The sequence below is a fragment of the Myodes glareolus genome, chromosome 5, assembly GCF_982192425.1.
Source record: "Myodes glareolus chromosome 5, mMyoGla1.1, whole genome shotgun sequence".
NCBI lineage: Eukaryota > Metazoa > Chordata > Mammalia > Rodentia > Cricetidae > Myodes > Myodes glareolus.
The window spans coordinates 96,230,245-96,243,540 of NC_142030.1; the positions used below are offsets into that span (position 1 = coordinate 96,230,245).

The following is a 13,296-nucleotide window of genomic DNA, read 5'->3' on the forward strand; positions in this document are numbered from 1 at the left end:
CACCACAGCACACGTGTGGGGGGTCACAGGACAACTTGAAAAGTCAGTTCTCTCCCTGGAACCTAAATCAAGTGGTCAGGCATGGCAGTAAGCACTTTTAATCCATGAGTCATCCAGCTGGTCCACAGAAGGTTCTTTTTCCCACACAGCCTCCATTTACCTATAGCAGTCAGAATAAAGCAAGACAGGGGTCATGTGTTAGATGTTAAAAGTTTTCTTAAACCATTTGGATACTAAAACAAAACAGAGGAGCCTTATGGGGTCCTCAGGACATCAGAGCAATGAACGACCATCTGAGTTGAATTCTGCTGCACTGAGGCATCACTGTCCTCTTGTAACTCAACATGATGGAAAGACTATTTGAGTAGTTTGGTGAAAAGGTCTGAACCCAATATCCCAACATTATTTTAGTCATTAAACTTATGTTTTAATAATAGAGCTAAATTTTCTTTATGACTATATGAATATATTGTAAAATACCCATCCATGGGGTCCCTGTATTTCTTTTCATTAATTTAAAATTCCCAATTATTTTACATCCTGATAGCAGCTTCACACCCCCTTTTCCCACCCCTTCTTGTCTCCCTCTACCAATCCACGCAATCCACCCCTCCTCCACATCTGTTCAGAAGGGGGTAGGACTCCCATGGGTGCCAACAAAGCATGGCCTATCACTAAGATATTCCATGAGAAAATAAAACTTAAACAATACCTATCCACAAACACAGCCCTAAAGAAAGAACTAGAAAAGAAACTCCAACCAAGGAAGTTAGCTGCATCCAAGAAAACGCAGCCAACTTTCTAATATTAACCTTGAAGTTATGAGAACCATACTGTACATACAAAGCTTAAATCCTAAAGGATGATTTGTAACCAGGATCCATTTACTCAGGACTAATGGAATAAAAAGTACTAGAAACTGCTCCTACCTAACTTGTAATGTCATCAAATTTCATGTGCCACTTAGATTTTGAGTAAGCCCACACTTTTAAAGTAAATTCCTGATCTTTCGATTGGCAAACAGAAAAACGGCTAAACACTAATCACCCATGAGAAATCAAAGAGAACCCACTTCCTTTCAGTGACTAGGAGACCATTGGCTTTTCACTGCTCTTGTTTATTAAGCATGCTAAAGGAGGGTTCCTGAGCCTGCTGCACACTGTCATCATGTATAATACAAGTCAGAACTCCCGCCACCTCAGTCTATTTCCTGCCATTCTTCTGCTTTGGAACCTCTCCTGCAAGATCTTAATAGCCCACACATCTGTCTTTATGAACTCACCTGTGCAGCGAACTGCCTTGCTTCTTCTAACGGAGCATCAGAAGGAAACTGACTTGTAAAGGAAGAGCCGTCAGGCAGCCGGAACTGAATTCTTGCAACGGTGCTATGAAAAAAGAAAACAGTCAAGCTGCAGTCAGTGTCATTCACCACCAGACAAAGGCCGCTGAGATAGACCAGGACACTTGCACCCCAGCTTGATGATATGATCTTGCTCCCATGGTGAAAGGAGAGAACCCTTAAGCCGTCATCTGACCCCACGCATGAATCTTGGCATGCTGCTCCCACCCCCATAAATAGTCCGTCCGTCTGTCTTTCCTTCCTTCCTTCCTTCCCTCCCTCCCTCCCTTCTTTTTGATCTTTCTTTCTCCTTAAATGCAGTTGAAAGTAGAAATGATGTTTTGAGGTGGCCAAGATGGCCCAGCAGGTAAAGTACTTGCCATGCAAGCCTATCAACTTGCAATCCTATCACAGGAGGATCCCCGGTTAGAGGCAAGCCTGGGCTAAATATGTCCCCAGTGAAACCTGGTCTCAAAATCAAAACAAGGGCCTGGTGAGATGACTTAAGTTCAACCCCTAAGACCCTTCCTCTATGGAAGAAGGAGAGAACTAATTCCTGAAAGCTGTTGTTTACATTCACATGGACTCCATGGAACACACATAACACCCAACCCAGGACCAAAATAAATGTTAAAAAATTGAAACAATAAAAAAAAAATAAACAGAGCCATGTAGCTATCACAGGAAGGAGTAGAGTATTTTATGACTTCCCAAAATAACCCTGAGCATATTAGTAATCACTCTTGTTTCCTTTCCCAGGCCCTAGCAACCATTAACTGGTTCACGTAGTCAGAAACTATTATCTAAAAAAATATTATATATATTTCATGCAGTATTATGTAATCAAAAATTCATCAAATGCTCTGTAAGCTCTTGATTCTTTTATTGGTGATTCTCCTCCTAAACTGATAAATTTTATCACATTGTAGCTTTTTTGAATACCATTAAAGTTTATGGACAGGCTTTTTTTGTGGACATATTATGAATCCTTGTATTGGCTGGTTTTATGTTAACTTGATACCAGCTAGAGTCATCAGAGGAAAAAGCATCAATTGGACAAATGTCTGCTTAAAATCCAGCTGCAAAACATTTTGTCAATTAGAGACCAATTTGAGAGGACCCAATTCATTTTGGGTGGTGCCATACCTGGGAAGAATGGTCCTGAATTCTATGAGTGAGCAGGCTGAGCAAGCCATAGTGAGCAAGTCAGTAAATTGCACCTATCCATGGCCTCTGCTTCAGCTCCTGTGTCCAGGTTCCTGTCCTGCTTGAGTTCCTGTCCTGACTTCCTCTGATAATAGACTGTGATGTGGAAGTATAAAACAAACCCTTTATTCCCCAACTTCCTTGATCATGGTGTTTCATCACAGTAATAGTAACCCTAACCACAACAACCCACTCTGATATATATCTAAGAGTGAGTGCTGGGCCACCTGGTAACTCCTTGTTTAATATCCTGAGTAATTACGAAATTGTTTTCTAAAATGGCTTCACCATTTTATTGCCCATTCATAATGTAGAGAGGCTCCAAATTCTCTTCCTCCTCACCAACACTTGTTACTGTCTTTATTGGACTTTGTTCAGTCTCATTGTGTAGATCCTGCCTAGCACTTGTTGTTCTGACCTTGAATTTAGAGACAAGTTTGCCTCTGCTTCTGAGTGTTAGGATTAAAGGCATGGGGCCATCATGTGCAAACTTTTATTGTCTTTTAAAACAGAACTACCTTAGGTGGTATAATATGCAATCTTTTGTATTGTTTCTTTTTGTGAGATAGTTTTGCTATGTAGCCCAGGTTGGTCTGGAACTTCATATATAACCCAAACAGCCCTCAAACTTGCTGTGTTCTTGATTGAAATTACCAAGGGTTAGAATTGGCTAATGGCCAAAACACTGTTTGGCCAATAGCTTAGGTGTATTGCTAAGCTAGCTCCTACATCTTAAATTAACTCGTTTCTATTAATCTGTGTATTATCACGAGGCTGTGGTCTATTGGTAAAGTTCTTGTGTCTTTCTCATTCAGAAGCTACATGGCACCTGCCTGACTTTGCCTTCTTTCTCTCTATATTCAGTTTAGTTTCCCTGCCTAGCTCTATTCTGCCCTGCCATAGGCCAAAGCAGCTTTTCTTTAACCAATGGTAATAAAACATATTCACAACATACAAAGGAAAATCCCACATCACCTTATAAATTTCAAGATTAATAATTCTGTAAAATTAGGAATGGAGAGATGGCTCAGCAGTTAAGAGAACTCACTGCTCTTGCAGAGGACCTGAGTTTGGTTCCAGCCGCCAGGGTTGGGAGCTGCCTTGACTGTAGCTTCAAGGCACCCAGCCAACATCATCTCTCACCCTTGGAAGTTGCTTTTGAGATTAAAAGAAGAGAAAGGTTTAATTTGTACGTGTCTGTGGAGAGCATATGCAAACATGTCTGCACGCACACCTTCACAGAGGCCAGAAGAAGGCACAGGGTGTCTTCTGTCACTCTCCACCTAGTCCTTTGGACCTGGGGCCTGTACGGTCTCAGCTAGCCTGGAAGTCAGCCAGTGTAGGCCATCTCCTGTCTGCTCCGTGATTGGAGCTGGGTTGGACATTTGGTGGACTCCGGGCTTGTTACATGAGTGCTGGGATCTAAACTCAGATCCTTATGATCACACAGTGACCTTTCTTAACTGATAAGCCATCTCTGCAGCTCCAAGTGTGACCATCTAAATACTATGACTTCTGAGGACAGAACAGAATGCCTCCCCATGGATTCTGGTTATAATTTTTTCAATAATCTTTTTTTTACTCTTAAAGACTTATACTGTTGCTAAATTTATCAAATATTTAAAAAACAGTATATTTAATTGATGAAGGAGGGTCATCTGTCTATGTGTTACTTTCATTGGTTAATAAAGAGACTGCTTTGGTGTTTTTGATAGGCCAGCCCTTAGGTGGGTGGAGTAGACAGAACAGAATGCTGGGACAAAGAAGCAGAGTCAGAGAGCTGCCTGCCATGAAGCTGCCAAGTCAGACATGCTGAATCTTTCCTGGTAAGCCACGACCTCGTGGTGAGATACAGATTATTAGAAATGGGTTGAATCAATATGTGAGAGTTAGCCAATAAGAGGCTGAAGGTAATGGGCCAGGCAGTGATTAAAAGAATACAGTTTCCATGTAATTATTTTGGGTATAAAGTAGCTGGGAGCTGGGCAGCGGGAACGCAATCCGTCGCTCCTTCTACAGATTGGTGCCCAACGTGGTAACTAAGTCCACTTAAAAACCTGAGAGGACGTAAAAAAAAGGGGGGGGGGATTTTAACACAGCTTTTTTGCTGTTTGCTAGGGCGTGCTGTAGGGAGATTTCCTGATTCAGGAACAGTGGCAGAAAAAAAAAAAAGCCGCGCCAGCCATTTTAAAACGCAGCTTCCTGGGCTGTGCTGCCGGTGCAAACTCCAGCTATGGAGCATTTCTGGGACCAGACGTTTGTGTGCCCACTTGGGGTCGGGAACAAAGTAGCTGAGACCATGCCCATGGCTTGGCTCTTCCTGCCTGAGTAAGCAGTGGGATCAGGTCTACTAGAATGTGGCAGTTTTGAAATACCAGTTTCTGGGCTGTGCCGCCATCACAATCTCTGTCTGGCTCCTGCAGACGACAGACCTTTTGAATGGAGCATTTGGAGTAGAGTGCTATGGCTTGCTTGATGGCAATGTGGACTGCTGTGTGCCTGGAACTGTGCTTGGCTCAGGGGCGCAAAATGGCTCTGAGGCAGGAGCGGCTCAGCTCCGCCATGCTGAACTGTGCTGATCTCAGGCAGGAACTATCATAATTATCATATTAACAGTGCAGTTAAGCTTTAGACTGGGCAGGAAATAGGCGGTACCATATTACCTCTACATGGCACAACTAAGTTTTTAAGAAGTGCTTAATATTTTAAGAAATGCTCCTAGATAGTAAAAAATTACAGATTGACAATAGGACAGATTCAGACATAAAAGACCTCTAAATGGGTCACAGTATTGGATGAGTGTACGTAGACTTGGGAGAGAGAAGGAAAGGAATATAGAGAATAAAGTTAATGCCTTTAAAAAAAAGGTAAAGTCTTTAAAGAGACAGAGTACAGATAGTTATAGATTAAAAGAAATAAATAAAAATAAGCCACGTAAAAATGGAAAATTCACAGAGAGTCTGGATTATGTACATTGTGTTTTCTTTAAAATTTTTGACTGTGAAGGAGCTAAGTACAGAAAGACATTTCATTATATGGGCTGCCAAGCTAAACCAGAATGGATATCATAAGGGTATAATGACTTCAGAATTTGGGTCTAAGAATATGATGCTTTGGAAAGGAGGTCCTTCTTTTGTTTTCATGGAGGATGAGACCCTGTGGATTGCTTCTATCCCAATACGGTATGACAGACCACGCCCTCCTGAAAGGTTGCTTTGAACACCCTCAAAAAATTACTTCACTCAACTGTCAACTGAGATGAACCTGGCACCAAGGATACACCATAAAAGACCTGATTAACAATGTCCCTATAAAGCAGGAAGAAGTTTGGAGAGAAATAACTACGTCCACATTCCCAAACATTGTTTATAAATGTTCTTTTACATTTAAAGGGAGATATGGTATAGATATGAATAATTTGCTTTGCTATGTATTTTAAGGTCAATTTTGTTATATTTATATGTATTTCTGGTCTTGATTAAGGTATTGTGATTGTGTAGTTCATTTAAAAATGTAATGTATAATTAGGAAATATAGGTTGTTAATGGATAATCATCGATAATAATCAAGCTTATAGTCATGTTAGTTAGATTTTCTAGATATATAGAGATATATTTCAATCAGACAGGCATTCTTCATAGCTTTCAAAGACTACAGAATATGGCATTTTAAATGTTTTAATAACTAAGGGTTTTTCATGATAATGGGACATGTCTGCTCCTGGCAGCATCAATCTACTTCAAGAAGAAGATGGGCATCGAAGAGGCTCTATTTGGGCAAGAAACTGCTCTTGCCTGGACTGATGCATAAACTGGACACAAAGAACCCGCAGAGAGAGGACTGCTGAACTTGCCTAAAGGTGAGATGGTCTTTTGGGGTTCCTGATTCATGAAAGAGTCTGCGAGACATTCTGCAGGACACAGCAGATAGTGACTGAACTGCCTTTAAAAGTTCCTGCTTCATGGAAATGTCTACTGAAACTATGGGCCTGAAGGCTGCAGATGGATGCCCAACGGTACAGAGGAACTTTGGGTGACTATCCAGGAAGCGAGATGTCTCTGTCATTTCTAGGATTTGAAAGTTGCTTATTTCTTGTTTGCTTAGGTAATATTATATCCTTCTGGAGTCTTTGATGGAGTTGAAGAATGGATAGATAGTTATAGTTTTCCTCAGTTATGATAAAAGATAAAGTAGATATAAATATTGTAACTGTAATTCTTGCTTTATAACTGTTTTGTTATATGTAATTTTACTATGTTAAGGTTAAAGCCTTTCTTTTTTGTTTAAACAGAAAAAGGGGAAATGATGGAGGAGGGTCATCAGTCTATGTGTTACTCTCATTGGTTAATTAATAAAGAAAACTGCTTGGCCTGATAGGTAAGAATATAGGTAGGCGGGGAAGACAGAACAGAATGCTGGGAGGAAGAAGGCAGTGAGGCAGTCGCCATGACTCTCCTCTCTGAGACAGACGCAGGTTAGAATCTTCCTGGTAAGCCACGACCTCATGGTGGCATACAGATTATTAGATATGGGTCAGTCAAGATGTAAGAGTTAGCCAATAAGAGGCTACAGATAATGGGCCAGGCAGTGTTTAAATGAATACAGTTTCCATGTAATTATTTGGGGGGGTAAGCTAGACAGGAGCCAGGTGGCGGGACGTGGCCCGCTGCTCCTTTCTACATTTAATATTTAAAAAGCAGTATCTTTTAGTTTTTGTTTTTTCAAGACAGGGTTTCTCTATGTAGTTTTAGTGCCTGTCCTGGAACTATGCCTTGAAGACCAGGCTGGTCCAGAACTTAAGAGATCCGCCTGCCACTTCCTCCTGAGTGCTGGGATTTTAAAGGCGTGCCCCACCATTGCCTGGCTGATTTAACATACTTTTTTACTGCAATTTTTGTTTTGCTTTATTTTGTTTTTCGAAGCAGGGTTTCTCAGTGTAGTTTTGGGGCCTGTCCTGGAACTAGCTCTTGTAGACCAGGCTGACCTCGAACTCACAGAGATCCACCTGCCTCTGCCTCCTGAGTGCTGGAATTCAAGGCGTGCACCACCATCGCCCGTCTTTACTGCAATTTCTAAGTAAGTTGAATTCTCTTTATTTTTGAGATTTATTGTGTTTTTATTCATGTATATGTGTCAGTGTATGTCTGTGTCAATGTATGTCAATAAGTATAGATGCCCTTGGAAGCAGGAAGAAGGTGTTAGATCCTCTGGAGCAAGAGTTGCTATAGGTGGTTTTTAAGCTACTTGATGTGGGTGTTAGAAACTGAACTCAGATTCTCTGCCAGATCAGCAAATGCTCTCACCTAACCTCTGAGCCATTTCCCCAGCCCTTCTGAGAAATCAAAAGTTTAAAAAAGTGTATTTTTGAGACAGGGTCTCACCCTGTAGTCCTGGCTAGCCTGGAACTCACTATGTAGATCAGGCTAGCCTCAAACTCAGAAGAGAGATCTGTCTGCCTTCCAAGTGTACCACCACACGAGGTCATTAATATCTGATTATGAAAGTTAGCAATTATCCAATATCAAAAAACCACATAAATCCTAACCAGGAGCTGGGCTTGGTGATCCATGCCTTTATACCCAGCAGTTTGGAGGCGGAGGCAGTTTGATGTCAGTGAGTTCAAGGCCAGCTGGTCTACATAAACAGTTTCAGGTTAGCCAGGGCAATCTGGGAGAATCTGTTCAAAATAACTAATAAAAACAAACAAACAAACAAACCAGCAAAGACACATGGCTATTTCTGGGCGACATTTATAAAGCAAGAGGTACCTTCTGTCTCGAGCAGAAGACTCCCTCTTGACTTCTGCTTCTGCCTGTCTGGCCAGCAAGGCAGCAGCTTTGGCAGCCTCTACTTCCTTCGTCTTTGCAAAACGAGCAGCTCTCTCTGCACGATCCTTTGAAGGAAACACCATTAGATACATTACTTCTTGCTGTCAGAGCCTACATGTTTATAAACACAAGGGATAAACACAATATATGAAATTCCTTAGGTTCATGCGCAGACTTTACACATTTAAGATCTGAGGGTTTTTTTGGTTTGTTTTCTTCATTTAGGCAAGTGTCAAGAATCTGAGTTGTTTGAAAAAAAGGAACTGCCTCCATAGCCAGGAACAAAGTATGACACAAAGGTGATGTTTAATGAGTGTTTGTTGAATGGTCAGAGGAATAAACACTATTTAGATATGTATACAATAGGTTAATTTAAAAAGCAGCTGCTGAGCTTGTCATGGCCCAGTGGTTCAGCACACTGACAGTTCTTCCAGAGGATGCAGAGTCCTAGCATCCACATAGCAGCTAACAAACTTCTGTAACTCCTGTCCCAGGGGACCCAACATCCTCTCCTAGCCCATATGAGCACTGCATGCATACAGTACACATACATACGTAAAACACTTATACACAATAAAAAGAAATCTAAAAAAGAAAAAAAAAGAAAAGCAACTGCTATAACCATCGCCACCCTTTAGTTATGCCTAAATCTTTTGAAACTCTCTCTCTTTCAAAATGCTTTTTATTAATTAATTAATGTTTTTATACAGACTACAATTTACAAATTCTTTGTTTTTCTTTGGATTTTTTTTTTTTTTTAGACAGGGTTTCACTGTTTGGCCGACTGGCCTGTGATTCTCGTCATACACCAGGCTGGCCTTGCACTCACAGAGCTCCATCTCCATGTCTCCTGAGGGCCAGGATAAAAGGCTTGCATCACCATGCCCAGCTAGAGAATCTTTAAAAGCTGTGCCTTCTTAGAAAAGTCTTAATAACTAGGAGGGGGTGGGGTAGCACATGCCTTTATCCCCAGAACTTGCAAGATCTCTGTAAGTTTGAGAGGCCAGCCTGGTCTACACATCATATTCCAGGGCAGCCAGGGTTGTAATGTGAGACTCTGTCTCAAAGAATAAAGTAACATGAAGAAAATAACTTTAAAATGGTTTTGAGTGGCCAGAGAGATGGCTCAGTGGTTAAGAGCACTTGATGTTCTTCCAAAGAACCCGAGTTCAGCTCCTAACACTCATGTAAGTGAGCTCACAACCATCTCTAACTCCAGGCCCAGGGGATTTGATACCTCTGGTCTCTGAGAATATCTATACTCTCATGCACATGTCCACATCAGATACACATATCTACATATAATGAAACACATAAACATATCAAAAACAAATAGATAAAGAACAATAAAACTACCCCAAAGAAAATAAACAACCCTATCTAGGGCTAGTGTGATGGATTCAAGGGTAAAATAAAAGCGTGGGCCTGGTGACCTGAGTTTGAGTCCTAGAACCCATAGAACGGTTGATGGCGAGAATTGACTCCACACTGATGCCCTCTGACATCCAAATATGTCACACATGCATGCACGATTTTGATGGGGTTCGGGGCAGAGCTGACTCAGTGGTTTAGAGGACTTGCCAGTCTTGTATAGGATTCTTGTACATTTTCAGTTCCCAGCACCAACATGGTGACACCCTCTTCTGCCAGTGAGGGCGCCAGGCATACAACTGGTACACATACATTCATGCAGGCAAAACACTCATACATGGGAAATAAATCTTAAAAAACAATTTTTCTGAAGAGTAGCCATGTCGATGGGGGGGGACTGAAAATTAAAATAATTATGTATCAATTTTTCTTAACTATTTCAATTCAATACAGAATTCCTTGAAGACAGAAGCCCAGATTGATATTCTTTCAATTACTAAATGTGCTATTGTGTGGACCGTGTGGTAGGGACTGAAAAGTTAGCCTGCATGGAGGCTCACAAATATCACAAACGTCAGAGGATCAAGCATTTCAGATAAAGGTAGTCACCAGTGGCTCACTTCTCTGGTCCCAGCACTTAGCTGGTTCAGTTAAGGGAGTTCAGGGATTCTACTGGCTGCACAGAAAGGCGCAGTCTCAACAGGAATGAGGGAGCACACAGCGAAGCTCACCAGCGCTATCTGCTGCTTGATGCGCTCTCGAGCCGCTCTGTCTTCTGCCTTTTCTCTGCTTCTTTCTTCTAACATTCTTTTTGCTAATTCCTCTTCTTGTTTCCTCTTATAATCCAACATTTCCTTTCCAGTTTTTCTCCTTTCAATTTCCTTCTTAATCTCTCTCTGAAATAAAGAAAAGTGTGATGAACCCAAACCATAATCCAAACTTCTGTCCCAGACCAAATTCTGATGTATGGAAAGCTGATTGTAGAATATAGTTAAAAGAATAGAATTTCAGCCTAGTGGTGGTGGAGTACACCTTTAATCCCAGATCTTAGGAGGTAGAGAGAGGTGGATCTCTGTGAGTTCAAAACCAACCTGGACTACAGAGTGAGTTCTCCAATAGAGAAACATTGTCTCAAAAACCACTACAAACCAAACCAAAGAAAACAAAACTTCAGAAAATATCTCCTGGTGAGATGGATCAGTGAGTACAAGTGCCTGGTGACAAAGTTTACACTATGAACCCACATAATGAAAAGAGAAAATGGACCGCTGCAAGTTTCCAACTGATCTCCACATGTTCCTATGCACGTGTGTGTGCACATGCACACACAAAATTAAGTAATTTTACAAAAAGAGCTGAAGAAATCGGGTGGTGGTAGCATAAGCCTTTATTCCCAGCACTCAGGAGACAGAGACAGGCAGATCTTTTTGAGTTCAAGACCAGCCTGGTTTACAGAGTGAGTTCTATAACAGCCAGAGTATAACAGAGAAACCCTGTCTTGTAAAGAAAAAATAAATAAAATAAAAATGGAGCTAAAGAGATGACTCAGGCCCAGGCAGTGGTGGCGCACGCCTTTAATTCCAGCACTCGGGAGTCAGAGGCAAGTGGATCTCTGTGAGTTTGAGGCCAGCCTGGTCTACAAGAGCTAGTTCCAGGACAGGATCCAAAGCTACAGGGAAACCCTGCCTTGAAAAACCAAAGAGAAAGAGAGAGAGGGAGAGAGAGAGATGGAGATATGACTCAGTTATTAAGCTCACTGGTTGTTCTTCCTAAGGACTTAGATATGATTTCCAGCAACCACATGACAGAACACAACTGTCGGTAACTTCAGTTACAGAGGACCTGATGTCCTCTTCTGGCTTCCACAGGCACCAGGCATGCAAGTGGTGTGAAAAATGCATGCAGGCAAAACACCGATAATATAAAATAATTTAAAAAATACTTTTATTGACAGCATAATTAATGATCAAATGTCTATCAACTTGTAAACTTTTGTCAGTGGCTCTGTTAAGAGTGTCGTGTCCTCAATGTAATCTGTATCCAAGCAGAATTACAAGCCTTTAGATTCTACAGCAAATGTGCTGCCCTCCAAAGACAACATGGCAATCAATTATTTGTCTCGAAAACAAAGATAATCTAAATGACACCCAAAAGAGATGAGCACAATTACTGTGAGAAAGATGAGTAAATTAGAATGCAATATTAGATAAAAAAAACTGAGGAGGATGTCTACAAATTTGATTTTCCTCAAATCTAGCAATTTTAGATCAACTTCCTTTAGATACTTAATTTGAAAAGATCAATCCACATAGTGAAAAAAAAAGATTATTCAATTGTTGCTGGATATATATATATATATATATATATCAGACAGCCATGGTAACTTCTTGCAACCCTATGATTCCTGGGCCAGCATAGACTGCATAGCAATCATGACAAACAGACAAGCAAACAATAACCAAGATCCTAAAATGTATATAGTACAAACTGAGTGCAGAGAACAGATAATTTCCTCCACCACAATACAACACTGAGCTCTAAGGATATCACTCTGAGTCTGCTAAATTGGACAACAAATCAAAAATTCCCTCAAGTAACAGAGTAAACCAATGCTAAGGGTGAGCTCTACCTGTTCTTCTTCCTTCCTTTTCTCTTCTCTCCTTTCTTCAAGTTTTTTTGTTAGTCTGTTTAAAAAACAAAACACCAAGATAGATTTCATTATTCAAAACATAATGATTTATGTTTTGGGGGGCATGAAGAGGGCAGCAGACATGGTGGTGAATACCTTTAACATCAGCATTTAGGAAACAGAGGCTAACTAGAGACTACATAATCAGACTGTCTCAAAGTTTTGTTTTGCTAAAACAAAGGGGAATAAAACAAAGGGAAACCTAAACATAACCTCCTGAAAGTACAACAGTGTATCTGCCTACCTCCCATCCTGTACAGAAATCCATGAACCCACAGGTGTCTAATAGAAGTCTGTCATTTACTATTAGAGTCCTCACTTTTTGATGATTCTAATGCTTGAAAAATATATAAATTTGAGCTGGAGAAAAAGTTTAGCAGTTAACAGTTTATATTGTTCCTGTATTGTATTCAAGTTCAATACCCATAGCCCACTTCATGAATCTCATAACTGCCTGTATTTACAGCTGCAAGTGACCAAGAAGACACCAACTTCTTTGAAGGAATTTTATTTATGTTATTATTACTGTTTTGCAGAGCTTAGGATTTAACCCAAGACCTCATGTCAGCTAAGTATTCTAACACTGACTCTAGTTTCCTCTAAGAAGTATTCTGTTTTGTTTTGTTTTGTTTTTTTGAGACAAGATTTCTCTGTGTAGCCATCTTGGTTGTCCTGGAATTCATTCTGCAGACAATGCTGGCCTCAAACTCAAGAGATTCTCCTGTCTCTGCCTCCTGAGTGCTGGGATTAAAGAAATACTTAAAGGGGCAAATTTAATTTAAATTAATTAATTTCCTTTAAAGAAAATTTTAAAAAGCATTTTTAATTTTTTACCTAATATTAAAAGGTTTTAGGCTAGTATT

General features: G+C 40.6%; 1 protein-coding gene across 2 annotated transcripts in view; it reads right to left on the reverse strand.

Moving 5' to 3' along the window:
- Window positions 1-13,296, reverse strand: part of Ubxn4 (UBX domain protein 4) — a 37,081-nt gene that overhangs the window by 8,960 nt on the left and 14,825 nt on the right. For both annotated transcript variants that reach the window (XM_048443759.3, XM_048443758.3), the window contains exons 7-10: window positions 12,374-12,428; window positions 10,476-10,640; window positions 8,314-8,438; window positions 1,283-1,385 (exon numbers count right to left, since the gene is read on the reverse strand). In XM_048443759.3, coding sequence (XP_048299716.1) covers window positions 1,283-1,385; window positions 8,314-8,438; window positions 10,476-10,640; window positions 12,374-12,428 — 448 coding nt within the window. The remainder of the gene's footprint in view (window positions 1-1,282; window positions 1,386-8,313; window positions 8,439-10,475; window positions 10,641-12,373; window positions 12,429-13,296) is intronic.